The following is a 17687-nucleotide window of genomic DNA, read 5'->3' as shown; positions in this document are numbered from 1 at the left end:
TTATATTAAATAAATACGAAAGAAAAAAACTATTTTCTAAATAACATAGAAGTTCCTCTCAGTGACGTAATATTCATTATTGTAAACGTTTTCAGGACAACAATTATATACTACATTATAAAAGTAAATGCACTTTTAACTTGTATAAATACATTGACTTTTTCTCCGAACAAAAACTTAATAAATTTGTTTTGTTGTCAAATACATTTAATTTTCCAAGAAGCACCAGTAAGTACTTCTATGTTGCAAGTCATCTAGTATTATTTTTTCATATTATATAATATTTCTAAATTAGATTAAAATACAGCTTCTTTCTTATTATCTTCTCATATTATGGAAATAGATATAACAAAGCAATTTAGTCTATTATATTAAATGATTTGTCCGTTCTATTGTGATTGCCCTGTGATGTCTCCGCGATGACTCCTCGTCGTGGTAATACCAAATCGAGGATGATCCACAATGTGTGGATGTGTCTAGTGTCGATTCAGAGAAAATATCACCCCTACCCTACATCGCTTAGGCTTGTAAGCCGGTAAAACAGAGGAGGAAAAATAGGTAAAGAAGAAGTATTAAATGATACTAGGCTATAAAATTACATTTAAAAAGCTTATCAGTATAAAGTGACTAAACGACTATAATTGATTTTTTTCTTTAGCTATGACTAATTTGCACCAGTTTAACTACAACTGAAAATCAATTGATTTACAATTCTCCAGTTAAATTCCAAAATTCTGATAAAGTAAATAAATTAAGCAATACCCGAATTACTTTTCATATCAGGAGGAAAATTTGTCAGGATATATCTACTAAGAAAATAAAAATAAAATTGAAACCAAGCCTCAGGGACACCAGAGATAGCATTTTACAGTACAACATTCCATGTGAATATGGTCGGGTGTACCTAGGGTGATTAAAAATTAAGGTGACAAGAGTTTTACGGGTAACATATTTCCCTCTTCTTCGAATTTTTTGCCAGGACTGCAGCAGCAGACCACAGCTTTATAATACAGCCATTAGATGGCGCATATGTTGCGTCAGACCCTCGCAACATCAGTTGTACTCGTAAGTAGTTGCTAGCATGGAAACATGGTCAAACCACAGGCTATTATGTAGTCACGAAGCTCAATACATAGTAAATATGCATCCATAGATAGTTGCTGACCACTAGGATCGCTCATATCGCCTCATTACAGACAATGCGAAATAGTACCGGCACAGTCTTTTGTTCCTAGCACCCTCACAACTCAAGCTTCGTGACTGTATATACTAGACTCTGGTCAAACGAAGTGCGTGGTGTGATCCAGTTTTTGCGTCTGAAGGACACCTCACCAGCATAAATTCATCATCAAGATGTTGATGTGTACGATTCGAATGTCATGTCACGGAAACAGATATGGGTTTGGTGCAGTGAGTTCGGTAACTGCAAGATAGATGTGCAAGATGATCAATGATGCGTCAGACCAAGCACGTCCACCAAAGTTGATAATGTGTGCCGGAGGTCTAATGCAGGATGATTGTCGCATTCAACTTAGCGACATGCAGTGAGGTACTGCGTCTCTTTGATGATGTACGGGATGATTTTCTTAAATTGACTTATCACCGGTGATGAGTCATGACTGCATCATTATGATCCTTGAAGAAAAACAAACGAGCACAGTGTTCGTCAACACCAAAAAAGACTAAAATTATTCCACCTGCAGGGAAGGTGATGGTAATCACGTATTTTGACTGTAAAGTGTAAAGGAATGATCTACCAGAATGTAGTTCCCCACATACAACTGTTACAGAAGTATACTACACGTCGGTATTGACAACACTGAGGAAGCACATTGCAAAGAAACGACCACAACTTCATCGGGATGGGTAGAGACTGCTCCATGACAACACAAGAAATCACATCACGAATCAAGTCAACATAACCAGTGTACCACATCTGCCTTATAGCCCCGATCTCGCTCCCTGTGACTTCTTTTTTATTCCCGTCACTAAAGGCAAATCTCCAGATCATTCGATTTGAGAACTCTGAAGCAGTTCTCAAGAAATGTGAGGCGATTCTCAAGGACCTGACAAAGAATGACCTGCATCATATGTTCGAGAACTGGAAGAAATGCTATAACAAGTGCATTCAAGTAGAAGGGGACTACTTTGAAAAAGGTCATGTAACACTGAAGTACAGTAATAAACATCTGTAAAAAAAAAAATCAGTCTCAGTCTTTCTTGATCAGCCCTCGTACTTCACTAAATGTCCAAGTTACACGTCTGTCAGTAATAGCACTTCACTGTGGTTTAATTTATAGCCTTTGTAACTAGAGATTGAGAGGATTCGGGCTACGCCTGGAGCGAGGTGACTGAATAGGTTTAGAATAACGATGGAGAAAAAGATCAAAAGGCTCGATACTTGAAGCAGATTATGATATGAAGATTGCTATAATCTTTACTTTGTCAGATCAAAGGTACAAGTTCAAATCTCGAGAAGTGGAACTTGTGATTGACAAAAATAATGCTGTTGCAGATCTTCCTAGCGTACACCCATTGCTATACTTTCACTTTTGATTTTCTTTTGTAGCTTTTTAACTTCAAAATATTATAAATCTCTTCAACTTTTTACACCCTTCAATATATAAAGTGGTGTAACTATGCTGTACGAGCTGAGAATGTTAAATGTGCAAAAATTGATTATGCCTATGTCTATTTTAATGTCCTATTTTAAATAAATGTATTTATACTATTTCAGGAACTAGGTGCTGTTAATCGTGCATTTGAAAGTGATACTGGAACATTAGAAATACAACACAAATTTTCATCACCAAATTTTGTGCCTACAATAGCAGCACAAGTTGAAAAAGGAGATTTGGTAAGTAAATTTCAATACTGCGAACATTTTGCTTTTATTTATGGCTGAGAAAAATATTAAGAGAATATTGCGGCGATACATATTTAAATGTGTATGTGATATGCAATAACTTTCCAGATGTTTTTGCATGCTTACTAGATGTTTAGTATTTTCGAGCTGAATTAGGCTATAAAACAGATTTTCAAAGAATGTAAGGATACTAGAAATCTCTTGCAAGATCAGCTTCAATACACTTAAATGTATTCTAATATATAGCGTTCGCCAGGAAACAGGTTTCGCTCAGATAAATGGCGTCGGACTTTTATTGTTATACATAGAGAGTGACTTCTTGGGAAATAATGTACATTTCTCCTGGATCGAGCGTGGGAAGGTTTTGTGTTACGTTGTATGGACAGGTAACACAGGTTGAAGGAACGCCAAATTTAGAGCATTAGTGCAGGTCTGCATCTGACTTCCATTCAGTACAGTTCAGTTTAGTTCGTGGCAATAAAAATTATAACAGCAAATCTTCATTTATGATGCATGTACTACGAAGAAATTCTACAAAAAGTATCAAAGCAATTCCAGCAGATGGCAGTTCCAGCACTCATAGAGTTAGCCAATAAATTACATCTGTAATGTAATGTATACAGTAAGTCACGAGATTTTATTACCGACAGCTGGAGAACTGAATCACCGCTAAGCGGTCTGTTACTTGCCCATGTCACTTTTCGAACAACGCCAAACTAAGCGAAACCTATTTTCAGCTACACCCATTACATTTGAAACGATCAATAATAATGATAATAATAACTTACTTATTTACAAATGGCATTTAAGGAACCCGCAGGTTCATTCCCGGCCTCACATAAGCCCGTCATCGGTCCCTATCCTGTGCAAGATTAATACAGTCTCTAACATAATATCCCACCTCCCTCAAATCCATTTTAATATTATCCTCCGATCTACGTCTCGGCCTCCCCAAAGATCTTTTTCCTCCGCCCTCCAGCCTCCCACTCTATATGCATTTCTGGATTTAATGTTTCTAATTATGTGAGGTGAAGAATACAATGCGTGCAGTTCTGCGTTGTGTAACTTTCTCCATTCTCCTGTAACTTCATTCCTTTTAGCCCCAAATATTTTTCTAAGAACCTTAATCTCAAACACCCTTAATCTCTGCTCCTATCTAGAAGTGAGAATCCAAGTTTCACAACCATACAGAACAACCGGTAATATAACTGTTTTATAAACTCTAACTTTAAGATTTTTTGACAGCAGACTATACGACAAAACCTTCTCAACCGAATAATAATAATAATAATAATAATAATAATAATAATAATAATAATAATAATAAAGTATTCCAGAAAGTTTCCTTATATAAATATTTTATACATAAATATATAGACCGCAGCAGAGTTCGATTTTGCGTGTAATATCCTGAGGTAAGGCAAAGCATCCTTTAATTTCAGCCAATCGCGCAAGAAGATGAAATAATTCCAGGAAGTAAGCAATTCTAATCGCCATGTGAACCGACTTTTTACTGTCTCATTATACGAAGTGCCTAGTATAAAGGGAAAGCAATGCAAAGTTGCAAAATGTTAATTCGGAAATTTTCGCTGAAATACATGAATGCAGCATTCCTAATGTTGGAACAGTTAGTTACTTTGAGCATGTCGTGCATTTCTATCACGTCATAGTAGTAGATTTTATTTAACGACTTTTCAGCTCAGAGGTTATTCAGCATAGAAATTTAAAGTGAGCGACAAATTTTGCTAAGTGAAGGATTCTTCTAAACACAGCAAGTCCTGTGCTAATGTCTCCACGTACTGTCATAGCCCACCTGACAGCAACACTGCCCTCTTCATGAGGACATCTCTCTGTCCTCGTATCTCCCAAGCCACAGATTACGTCCACTAGCCGATACTGCATAACCAACATCACTAGGGACCGGATTTTTATATAATATCAAGGTGTGAAATATGTATATAGCCTATTTATGTAAGAAAAATAAGCTGAATATGTACCAAAATATGTAAAATCATGAAAATATCTAATATCAATATCTGGCAGATACAGGATAGGTAAGACTCTCCAGTTGTGATTTCGTAGAGCACCCGACTTTTTTTACCGCACACTTGACACATTACTATTTTTCCATCGCAATCCATGATTTTATTTTTGTCATGAAGGTTGAAGTTACTGGGGCCATTTTAGTTAAAAGCAGTAGATAAACTCACTTGCACTTTATACTGTAAGTACTAAAACTAGAGAACTGAGTGAAATGAATGACACAACAGTACTGCAAGCACTGTTTCGCCGTACTGGATTAGGAGAAAATAAGAGGAGATATGGGACACATGCATTTTAGCTGATCCCTGTAAGAAACAAAGTACCTACTAAAATCTCAAACTATAGGCATTTACAAACTATTGTTTGAAAAGTGGCATTTCTGTCTCATGCAGAAGGGTAGGATTATTCTAGCCGAGAACCATACTTAATAATTGCTCGGAAAATCCCATTTCCGTATAGGTCTACTAAATTTAAAGTAGAGAGGTCAAGCAATAACCTGAAAAGCTATTTATTTTAATCTTTCAACATCTTTCCAGTTTGTTCCTTTACTTCAGCTTCTTTTCAGAAGTCGGCTACTTTATTGCGGCTCATGTCAGACTTGACACGGATTTTCTCTGGAAGGATTAGGAAGAGGGTGGGTAAGGTTGCAAATTACATGGGAACAGCTTGTTAAGATGTGTGCAGAACAATTATAGTTGGAGACAAATCATGCCGTCCTTGTCCCACTCCACCGCATGAAGGCAACGCTACTTTCTGACGGATTTTTACAATACAAGGTAGTTGTATGAGAAAGGTTGTCTTTTGTTCACTCATATTTACAGCGGGTGGTATGGGGTGAGTGCCTCTATTACTTCCTGGAAATAAGAATGTTATGTTTCATCCCAAAATATATCCTTTCTTACGTAGGTAAAAAGGCTTTTTTTAAATCTGTGTATTTCAAATTGTAAACTTCCCCAGCAGATTTTTTTTTTCCTTTTAAAGAAGTAAAAATGAATAAAACCCCTAAATGTGTAGATTTATGTAATACCAAGCAATAATATGTAATGTGGGGTAAATATGTAAAAATATGTAGTATCAAATTTTAATATATTAATGGTAATTACAAGATTCGCAAAGATTTGTTATTTATATGCGGTTAGGTTGAAAGGAATATAATATGTAATTACATAAAAAAAATCCGGTCCCTAAACATCACTATCGTGTCCCCGACGCTCCCCAAAGGAATGGCTCTATCTCACTGGCGTGCCCGACGTTCCATAGGCAACTCACTATCTGGCCACCCCAACGTTCCGCAGCTAAAGGCTGGTTCACAATAAACCGGGAACGGAAACGACAACGAGAACAGAAATGTTAAAATAAATGTATTTACTCGTAAAAGTGAGCATGCACAATAGTTAATTGTGAATACTCACATTTAAATACATTTATTTTAACAATATTTGCCTTCTCGTTCTCGTTTCCGTTCCCGGTTTATTGTGAACCAGCCTTAACTCACTGTTTACTGTACCCGACGCTCGGTAGCCAACAACTGCGGAGACGAAACATCACCACAAACAGAAATTATCGGAGACTGCGCTCTCCACCGATGACTCGTCGTAATGTCTAAATGTCCCATTCCGGGGACGACGCACGATCATCGGATTTTACCGCTCTTTCAATTCCTTCGTCGTATCCGGGCTTGAACCTGCGAATCTCGGATTTAATTACCAGTATGGTAAACGAGAGACCACCGAGGAAGACTTAGTCCACGACTGTCTGTGTGCAGTAATTTCTCCTCAGCGATTAGACGAACTTCATCTTTCATTCAGGATTATTCAGGCTGTCTAGCATAGCCTACATCATCCCAGACTGCTGTCCAATGCAGTGCGACCTGTTAGTGGTATAAACTGCTTTCCGTACTTTGAGACAGACTGTTTTGTTAAAATTATTCCAGTAGCTTTTCCGACTACATGAATAATTTCAACAAAATTATTAACTAGTGTCTTTGAGAGAAAAATATACTGAGTCAGCTTTCCTACTTCTATTTTATTTATACTCGAATTATAACATCTCTGAAATATGCCTTGTTTTAAAATGATTGTAACACTTTACTACCACTACCACTACTAGGGAGAAAAGTTACACAACGCAGAACTGCACGCATTTTATTCTTCTCCTGACATAATTAGGAACATTAAATCCAGACGTTTGAGATGGGCAGGGCATGTAGCACGTATGGGTGAATCCAGAAATGCATATAGAGTGTTAGTTGGGAGGCCGGAGGAAAAAGACCTTTGGGAAGGCCGAGACGTAGATGGGAGGATAATATTAAAATGGATTTGAGTGAGGTGGGATATGATGGTAGAAACTGGATTAATCTTGCACAGGATAGGGACCAATGGCGGGCTTATGTGAGGATGGCAGTGAACCTCCGGGTTTCTTAAAAGCCATTTGTAAGTAACTATGAGGGAGGATCGAAAAGTAATGCATAACAACTTTTTATGGCAACATATTTAATAGGTAAGCAAAACGAAATAATGCAGAAAAAAGGTTTACCTATTTTTCAACACAGGAACCAAGTCTCTCGACAGATTTCCCCCATCGTGACATCAGATTCAGTACACTTCGTTCATAAAACTCCGTTTTCTGGCGTATAACCACCTGCGCACGACTGATTTCACTTCTTCAGCCTAACCAAAGCGTTGGCCTCGGAATTTTTTCATTGGTCCGAAGAGGTGAGGCTGTAGGGTGGGTGACTGCCGCCTCAATGCCTCTGACATTGGGTGGAGTTGCAGCGGTCACTGGTCGGCCGGAATGTCCTTCGTCGGTAAGATTTACTTGGCCTTCTTCGAAGAACCTACACCACCTAGAGATGTTGCTACGATCCAGACAATCAGCACCATTTACCTCCAAAATTTACCTCTGGATTTCACTCGGACTTTTTGTTTTGCCCAGAAAAAACGGACTACACCTGGCTGCTCTTCACAAGTAGACGATGCTAGCACACGTTCCATTTTTACTCAGTAGTTACCGCTCGTTCTGCCAGGGTGACACCTAATCGAGCCATTGCTGTCTGTAACGCAAGATTCAAACATCTGCCAACTTTGAACGTCCTAACCAAAATAGTATACCGTAAAGAAATTGTTGTGCGTTACTTTCTGATCCTACCTAGTATTATTATTCTGGCGGAGTTAAGGCCAATAGGCCTTCTCTTCCACGCCACCAGAAATACAAATACAAGTAAAACATAAACAAAGAACTTAAAATAAATTAATATTATTAATTATTAATTAACAAAAATTATTTAAATTAATATAAATTACATTATTATTAGTATTACTATTAATTACTACTATTATTATTATTATTATTATTATTATTATTATTATTATTATTATTATTAGCAAATACTAAATAAAAGTTGATTTCACGATATTAAATGTGGAGAACTTACTGTATATTACAATTAAAATAGCATCCTACTACAAATTAATTCTTATGGATTTTCTTATTTTTTTATCAAGGCAAGATCTACAGAACCACCTGCTGAGGATGGCCCACAACGTCAACAATGGTCAAATGGTGTTGAGTTCCTTATGTCATGCATTGCCATGTCAGTGGGGCTGGGCAATGTGTGGAGGTTTCCCTTTACAGCTTTTGAAAATGGAGGAGGAGCATTCCTTATACCGTACATTGTGGTATTATTCCTGATCGGCAAGCCACTCTATTATTTGGAGTTGGCTATAGGGCAGTTTGTGTCTGGAGGACCCGTCAAAGTGTGGGCACTTTCACCAGCGCTTGCAGGTAACGTGCAGAAACTTTAATGCTGCAAGTGGTCAGGAGATAGTTGAGGCCAATCAGTTACCAGTATTAGTAATCATAATTGAAGAATGTGATCCCAAAACTCGTTCAGTCTATTTGGCCATTTCTATTATTTATTTATTATGTACACACACACGCATAAACACACACACACACACACGAGGGTCATTTCATAAGTCATGACAATATATTATATCAGCCAATAGGCCTACAGCTGCAGGAATAGAAATTCACTATATGCTATTGAAGATCACTGGAATGTGCTTCACAATGCTAGTATCAAATTGGGTTCGGGTATATAGGAGGCAATGGGTAAAGGAAACTGAAAGATGCGTAAATAGAAATGATTGTTTTATTATGCACAAAAGGAAACAAAGTACATTACTCAAAGCTAACACCCTTCAAAATAATCCCTCAAGGCTTTCACACATCTTTGCCAACGATGATGCAGGCACTGAATACCATTGGCTATGTGCAATTCGTCTATGTGTACCATCTCTCGGCGAAACGCTGTTAAGATGTCCTCCCAGTTTGCAAACCGCTTCCCACGCAGCGACTTCCACCCAACATGCAACAGTTCGAAAAGGCAACGCACTATCACCCAATGCTTCTTATAGCTCAGAATGACACTGACGAGCATTTCTGCCACAAAAAACGGCAATTTTCATGTATGATCGTTGTTAAACTTTACTTACATTCAACTTGGAGTACATCCTGTAGCATATCAACTTTTGCGTGTGTTGTCAACTATGGTCTGTCCAAAACAACTTCCGACCTGACAAATGGCGCCTTTAGCATGTTACCATGGCAACCATTCAAATCAACCAAAACCATTCAAATCAACCAAAACCATTCAAATCAACCAAAACCATTCAAATCAACCAATCATAAGAGACGCGTAACCATGGTAACGGGACGGTGTTGCCTTGTCTATGTTTACAAGTTGCACGTGAATACCAGGGCCTAGTGGTGAATACAGTGGCCGGAATGACCGAGTTGGCTGGTTAACGCGTGCTTTGTGCGAATTAAAAATATTATTTAGTTGTATTATTGTTTTATTATATCGATAATTATTGTGTTTAAATTATATTACACTAATCTTCGTTGTCATTGGTGGAGTGTGCGTTTTCTAGTTTCTTTTTAAATAGATGACTTGTGCAATGTCGGAAGGAAGGAAGGAAGGAAGGAAGGAAGGAAAGGCACGCGGAGAATACAGAATATTGGACAAGGTGCCCCGTTGAAGAGTCAAGCGCGAGAGATGATGTGTTATGTAAGAGAAAAGATAATGGCGGGCCTCTTTTACCTTTGGCGCAAGTCGTAATGAGAACTGTTGTTTGTGTTAAAATTAATAAGAGCACTGTTACCAATATTTGAAAAGAAAAAGGCCGTATAGATTTTTAATTATAAATATTTTTACAGTTTACAATTTTTTCAAAGCCTTTCTAACAATATTACATTGAAGAATACCAACACTCATAAAAGTAGAGGCTTTGTATTAAATTAAAACTGTTTTTACAGTTTACAGTCCTTTCGACGCTTTTCTAACGGTATTTACATTGAAGAATACCGGTACTACTACTACTACCAATTATTATTATTATTATTATTATTATTATTATTATTATTATTATTATTATTATTATTATTATTATTATTCTATTATTATAGGCTAATAAAAATAATAATGTACACAAATTTTAATGTCTAGTGTTCAACAAATTGGTTAGAAATGTATGTGTTCATGTCAGCCGTTCATTATTGCACTCTATCGGCAGCGCGCTCGCTTACACGAAAGATGGGCAACATGACAACATTGCTCCCCCTTCTCTATAAGCTGTCAAGTCGGAAGTAGTTTTGGTCAAGGTATAGCCACAAATGCACACAGACGCAATCTGGCGGTGGCATCCCGTACAGAGTACGACAGGTTTTCAAATGTAATTATATACAGTATTGAATTAACCACATTCGGTTATTTGGAACACAAAACATAGTTGTATGATGTATGAAATTACCTTCGTATATGATTACATTTTAAGCTTGTTTTCTTCCAAAACAACCACTGTTGTCAACATGTCGCCATACAATCTCGCTAACTTTTCAACAAAAAGTAGCTAAATCTCTCTAAAGTTTGTTTAAAAGATCCCCAGAATTGTTGCTAAAAATTAATAATAAATATAATTTCCTCTTCGTCACCCTCTTCTGCGGAGTCTGGTTGTGTTGTTGACGGATGTGATGTTGAGGTGGGAACAGCTGATTGTGAATACACTGCATTTGATCCAATCATTGACACTACACTTTCTGGCAAATTGTAAAACTTTCTAAATATATATTAAATCTATACCAGCAAAAACTTCAGTCTCATTTGCTTCACACGAACAGTCGGCACAAAATTCCAAAACTCAATTGCCTCGGGTCGGTTCGGAGTGGAAAATCTCCTCGTTGCGTGGAAGAACTAAGATTACATTAGCTGCAACTCGCGACTCGTCACGTGTCAATCAAAGCTCCCACAGTTTATGGGTGTTGGTGCAGTAGCATTGAGAGAGAGACCTAGCCCGTGAGAATCATTGAATCAGCATCTTTCACCCCTGATCAATGATCAAAAATATAGGAGATCAGGGTTTTCACGTATGAAAACTCAACATGCCTCCATCCCTCTTCTAAAACTAAGAACTTCAGCTGAATGTTTTAACTTAGAAGAAAGAAAAAAGTGGAAAAATATAAAAATCCGCAGAAAAGTCGCTAATCGTGTTTTACAAAATTTGTCGCCAAGACTGATTCAAAATTCCCTAGATTTAGCGACTTATCGCTAAATATGGCAACACTGAAAACAACGCCAAACCTTGTGTACAAGTTTGTATTATTGTGCATGTCACTTGAAAATTCGCTCAGATCGTAGACGAGTGGATAAAAAAACTAGCCGAGTTCTTTGATAAAAATGTACTGAACGCGTTTTGGAATCATACTTTTCAATTAATGACAGCAGTAATGGTAGTCTGAAAACTTATATGTAGTCAAGCGTGTTAACGAGACCAAACGGGTATACAAATGGAAGAGAATTGACTTTTAAATTCAAATTCCATGCGTAACGGAATTTATGTCACTATGTTCCTACACTTATTTCTTCTTCCTGAGAATACGATAACATTAGGTCATTTCATTCTAGACACCTGGTGTAAATATCGGAAACTAATCTGATCTGTGCAGTTCATTACACTTATCAACAATTTAGAATAATTGTATTAATTGTCGCCTGATTTATTGTATCAGCAAGATTCATACTCCCATTGATACACAGTCACAAATATCGTTATAAATTCGTATTTTAATTGAAACTGGAAATTCATTCTTTATTATGGATGCGCATTTCTTAAGAACTGAAGGAATGGAGTTGAAGCATGACATAAGGAAAGAGGAAAGAAAGCTACTTTAATAACCATTTTATAAACCTAACTGTAGGCCTACTATATTGAAGCTTAGAACAATACATATCCTATGGAAGCCACAAGAAAAGTTTCAAGACGGGTTATCTACGGTGGCTGAGTGGTCAAATAGTCTGTCGAGTCCCGGTCTAGCCCGGGATTGTTCCTGTTGCACACATAGTGGCACTTCTCCCGAACATATAAGCGTTTACATCATTCTGCCAACTCTCCATTTTGTTCCCATGCCATAGCATTCTCCGATTTCTGCTGGAGACGCATGGAAAAGGCGACCTATGGACATGTGGGTTACCTACACATAAACCTGGTGCGCGGGAGACCTTAGTGTAGTCAGCTGGTGTAGGTGAGAGTGAGCCTAGCTAAGGGGATTAACACAGTAGACAGTTCTCATGTGGGATGGTCGAATTCCAGAGGGTCTGTTCTTCTCTCAGGAGAATAAAATACAAGAAAAAGGGAAAACAAGGAGAACAAGGGAAATAAAGACCAAGACGACGATAAGGAGAACAAGGAGAAGACAGTCAGAATAAGGGTAAGACAAGAAGAATAAGGAGAATATAAAGAGGACAAGAGGAATATACGGAGAACAAGGAGAATACAAGGCGAACAAGGTGACTACAAGCAAAAGCGGAAGTAGAGAGGCTTTCACTTTTATGTCACTGGAAATTACAAAGTTAAACCCCCATCCCTAGTGAGAGAGAAATATATAGTTTCACGTCAAAAAATAGTGTTGGTAGTCTTGGTGAAATACGGAGGTAAGCTTTACCTGCACTGGGTTCTCGATGTGTCTCATATTCTCTGCGACCGCAGGCGCAGCAATGTCCGCTCCGCCAACACAAAGCCAGCGGTTTGAATGCAACGTTGTCCGTCAACTCTATAAAAAGAGTTATCTGCTTCTCACAGTCATTTATAAAGATTACAATTTAATTCGAACTTAAGGGCTTAAGTGCACTAGTTACTTTGTTAAGTTAATGTAACCCTAACCGTTACAGAAATGGAGCAAAGAATTGCTTTCGTAAAAGTTTTACTTTCCTGTACAAGCCGCAGAACGTATAGTCAGTTTTCTTCACTCACGGCATGTGATTTAAAAATTAGGCAAGAAATAAATTGATCACTCTTTATAATAAACGATAGCCTGTTCTTAACAGTCATTAATAAATACCGCATTTGGAGATAATTATCGTAAATACTTCCTCTTAAGAGTGCTTTTAGTGTACTTTTCTTTGCTTAAGTAAATAATAAAATTCGAATTCAATTTTATTATACTAAGGTAATAAATTTTTCACCGACAACCAGCATTAATACTCTGAGTTTTAAGGCGACGTAGATAAAAAAAAAAATATATTTTTACAATCTTCCCAACCATATGAACAACCCGCTTGCTCCAGACTTTAGGGAGACATCTAAACAAGTGAAGTCTCATGGACTCATATCAAGAGAGTATGGAGAATGCTCTAACTGCCAATTCTGAAGCAATTCGGTCAAAGGTGCAGCAATATGGCACCGTGCGTTGTCATGAAAAATGATGGATTCTTGGTCTTAGAGTAGCAGATTCTGTTATTTATATCACTGTGTTGTATTTTGACCTCAGTGGACTTGAATCATTTAAATACACTGTATTCCAGTCTTGTGATTATGGTTCAGAGCGCATACAGATACACCAAAACTCAACGTCTCATAGGCACTCATAGAATTTTGCACGTTGGAATTATGGTAATAACAAATTAGACTACACCCACAGTCTAGTATATACAGTCACGAAGGTTGAGTTGTGAGGGTGCTAGAAACAATAGACTGTGCCGGTACTATTTCGCATTGTCTGTGATGCGATAGTAGCGATCCTAGTGGTTAGCAATTATCTATGGATGCATATTCCCTCCGTATTGAGCTTCGTGACTGTATACTAGACTCTGCTACAACAGTAACATAAATTTTCAGACATGGCCCACTCTGATTGTTTGCAATGAACGTATTGCCCAAAATGATTGTTGACCCTTGTTTAATAGCTAATACCTTCCATAATTTGTATCAATTTTAAATATTGATTCTCATAAATAGCTGAGGATTTTTACAAGCGATTATAATCCAATAAAACTGATGTATGCAATATACCTAAAGAGTAAAATTTATAACAGATACCATGTATCATTTTTGAAGGAAAAGATTACAAAAAAAAGTCTTGAAAGTGCTATAAGGAAAATGAAACAATTATCTTCTATTTTAGTATACAGTACTTCACTTCCATATATCTTGCAAATGGTAGATCAAGAAAATAAGTTACATACAAAAAAATTACCTTAACATTTTAAAATGTAGATACGAGTAATACATAGTTGCGAAAAGAGTAAAATGCATAATGACATCCATTTCTTTCTTCAGCAACGTGGTTATTAGTTTCAAGCTGTTTACTTATTCATGGACCGTGTCGTTGTTACCATTAGTAAGCAAAAGATCTTGTTCTTATTAGCAACTATCATACTTTTCATTTCATTTCAGGTCTTGGTTATGGACAAGTGTTTGCTACGTCTCTCGTAGTCACCTACTACTGTTCCCTAATGGCTCTTACGATATTCTACTTCATTCAATCTTTTACTGCTGAACTCCCGTGGTCAACGTGTGATAAAGACTGGGAGGGTTATTGCTTTAACTCAAAAAAGGAAAACATTACTGACAATGTTACAACACATCCAACAGCAGACTACAAGAGCTCATCTGAACTTTATTTTACGTAAGTAATGTAAATATTTATTTGTTATTAATTTTGCTCTTTAAACATTGTTTTCACAAATTATTGAAAGCATAATTCCTACACAACCAATCTCACTAGCGTTCTCAGATTTTATTTTAAAAAGTTTTTAATATTATCAACACTACAATATTTTAGCTACTCAGAGTTTTTAAGTTGTACTACTGATTGTAATGATAAATATTAATGGCACACAACAAGGTTGTTACCCTCCTCAGTGAAAGAATTATTATGGACTGCAGTTTGCCGATCCATGAATACGAGTTAGACTTTGGTCCTAAGACAAATAATGTTGGGATGAGCTCCAAAATAAATGGGCCAGAGACTTGCATATTTCACATCATAAATGTCGAAATTTTCCTAATCAAAACTTACAAATTTATTCGGTCATCGCTCGCTTTGTCCAAGGGTTGGATCCCTTGTCTAGCGAGGCTAAAGGCGTCCACCTCTCACCACTCGCTCTGTCCAGGTATTTAACGTCTTCGACGACCCTGTTCTACTTCTGTCTAGTTATGTTGCGGATTGTACTCTGCGACATCTCTCCCTTCTTATATGACACCTATTAGGTGACGTACATTTTCGGCTTTATTTCCTTAAAAATTTCTCCAAGCTTCTACAACTGAACGGTGGAAAACGGACTGAGATAAGTGGCCTATGCTTACGTCGATTCTCCTCACACGGCTCCAAATTCTCTTGCAAGAACGCGCGATCGCATTTCCTCTTCCTCATTTATTCCAACATAAATTCTTACAAATCCGTGAATTTAAATTCACCAACTTCATATTTCAATGTGATTATAATTTTTAACCACCTTATTCTAGTGCCGAGGTCATGAAAACATGAAACCCTACCTCCATTCCTCCATGCGCAAGCAGGCCTAAAGGAGAATACCGACACTTTACCTTTGTATCGAACCAATTTCCTTCTCTTGTCCGGAAAGCACTCACGGGATGAAGATACCGGTAGCCTATTCATATTATGGTCACTCTACAGTTCAGTGAAATATAAAGTAGGCCCCTAATTATTTTTTATGTTTGTTTGTGCTGTTTTCGTCGCATTATTTGTCTGTAGGCCTATAGAAATTATTCCCTCTTTATGCTGAATAAATGTATTTTAAAAGAACAAAACTTTCATCAAAAGCGTTTCAACAACAAACAAAAAGGAAATTCACCTTATAGAACGTCAGAAAACATTCTCGTTTCGGCTCCATAAATTTCTGGTGAAAGAAAGCAAATTATGTAGGATAAATCACAAATAAGCGGGTACCGGTACTGGTAAACACCTCAGAACGGGTAATGTGCAATGCTCCCGCTTAACTATTAAATATAGAAAATACTGAGTATCGGTATTACCAAATCACCAACCATATTTGAAAGCCACGCCGATTGTTGGTGATAATGAAAGATATGGTGGACAAGAATAAAACATAAACAAACGTGTCGACCTGGTTGGCAAGTTGGTATAGCGCTGGCCTTCTATGCCCAAGGTTGCGGGTTCGATCCCGGGCCAGGTCGATGGCATTTAAGTGTGCTTAAATGCGACAGGCTCATGTCAGTAGATTTACTGGCATGTAAAAGAACTCCTGCGGGACAAAATTCCGGCACATCCGGCGACGCTGATATAACCTCTGCAGTTGCGAGCGTCGTTAAATAAAACATAACATTAACATTAAACAAACGTCCACCTACTGAAGTCAATAGTAGGCTAATACAAAATTGTTATCAAAAATAAAACCTATGATATTCAAAATTCTATAGTGTTTACTAGCCGTACCCGTGCGCTCCGCTGCACCTGTTAGAAATAAATATAAAGTAATTACATAATTAAAATAGGACGTTTGATCCAGGGAACATTCGTGTTTGTTAGAAGGATAAATCGTTTAATATGTTACTTAATTGAAATTGTATTTAAATAATTAAAATACGATCATTTTGGTCCAGAGAGCACTCATTTGGTGCAATGACAATTCCTTTAACATGTTTCTTACGTGTTATTACACGCAACCATAGTTTAATGAAGATTGACATATCATTCAGTTTTAATGTGTAAACTTTATATTACTTGCTATATGGTTCCATTGAATTATGGTAATAACTTAATTTTAACCCTTGTTTTCTACGTCTTCAGTAAATGGCGCTTGGCCCACTATGGTTCTGAAACCTTCAAATAACTTAAATAGTGATACAGCATAAACAGTGATATGTAATTATATTCCTTTCTTTCGAAAATGTAAAAATTCACGATCTCCTATGTACCATTGCCATGGAATGAATAAATGTGTTTTTTCTTCCTACTCAAAAATGTTATATTTTGCACATGGGAATTACTGCAGGAACAACAACGCTACAATCTGAGGCGGCGGTGAAAACGTATTGTATTGTTATTTTAAAAGTCTATCAGACCTACCAAATTTTGCATAGAATAAAACTTATCGGAAATAATTTTTAAAGAAACTTTTGTTATGTGACATTTTTCACAAAAAAGCAATAATAAGCGAGATATTTCGATTTAATTCAGGCCCCGTTAAATGAAGTATTTTGAATGCCATATAGCCTAAAATCTAAATTACAACGAACTTAATTTATATTTCAATTTTCATCGAAATTCGTTCAGCCATTATCGCGTGAAAAGGTAACAAACATCCAGACAGACAGACATACAAACAAAAATGTCAAAAAAGCGATTTTCGGTCTCAGGATGAAAATTATACATGTTAACACCAATAATTTTTGGAAAAGCGAAAATTACCAGAAAATTTTCGGCTACATATTTATTATTAATATATATTATACTATAT

At 36.9% G+C, this 17687-nt stretch overlaps 1 protein-coding gene across 1 annotated transcript in view; it reads left to right on the top strand.

Moving 5' to 3' along the window:
- The window catches only part of LOC138700272 (sodium-dependent nutrient amino acid transporter 1-like), a 127441-nt gene that overhangs the window by 71423 nt on the left and 38331 nt on the right, over positions 1-17687 (top strand). The window contains exons 3-5 of the mRNA XM_069826778.1: positions 2738-2857; positions 8413-8692; positions 14641-14872. Coding sequence (XP_069682879.1) covers positions 2738-2857; positions 8413-8692; positions 14641-14872 — 632 coding nt within the window. The remainder of the gene's footprint in view (positions 1-2737; positions 2858-8412; positions 8693-14640; positions 14873-17687) is intronic.

The sequence above is a fragment of the Periplaneta americana genome, chromosome 1 (assembly GCF_040183065.1).
Source record: "Periplaneta americana isolate PAMFEO1 chromosome 1, P.americana_PAMFEO1_priV1, whole genome shotgun sequence".
In the NCBI taxonomy this organism is placed as follows: Eukaryota; Metazoa; Arthropoda; class Insecta; order Blattodea; family Blattidae; genus Periplaneta; species Periplaneta americana.
This window is presented reverse-complemented; position numbering and strand designations above follow the sequence as displayed.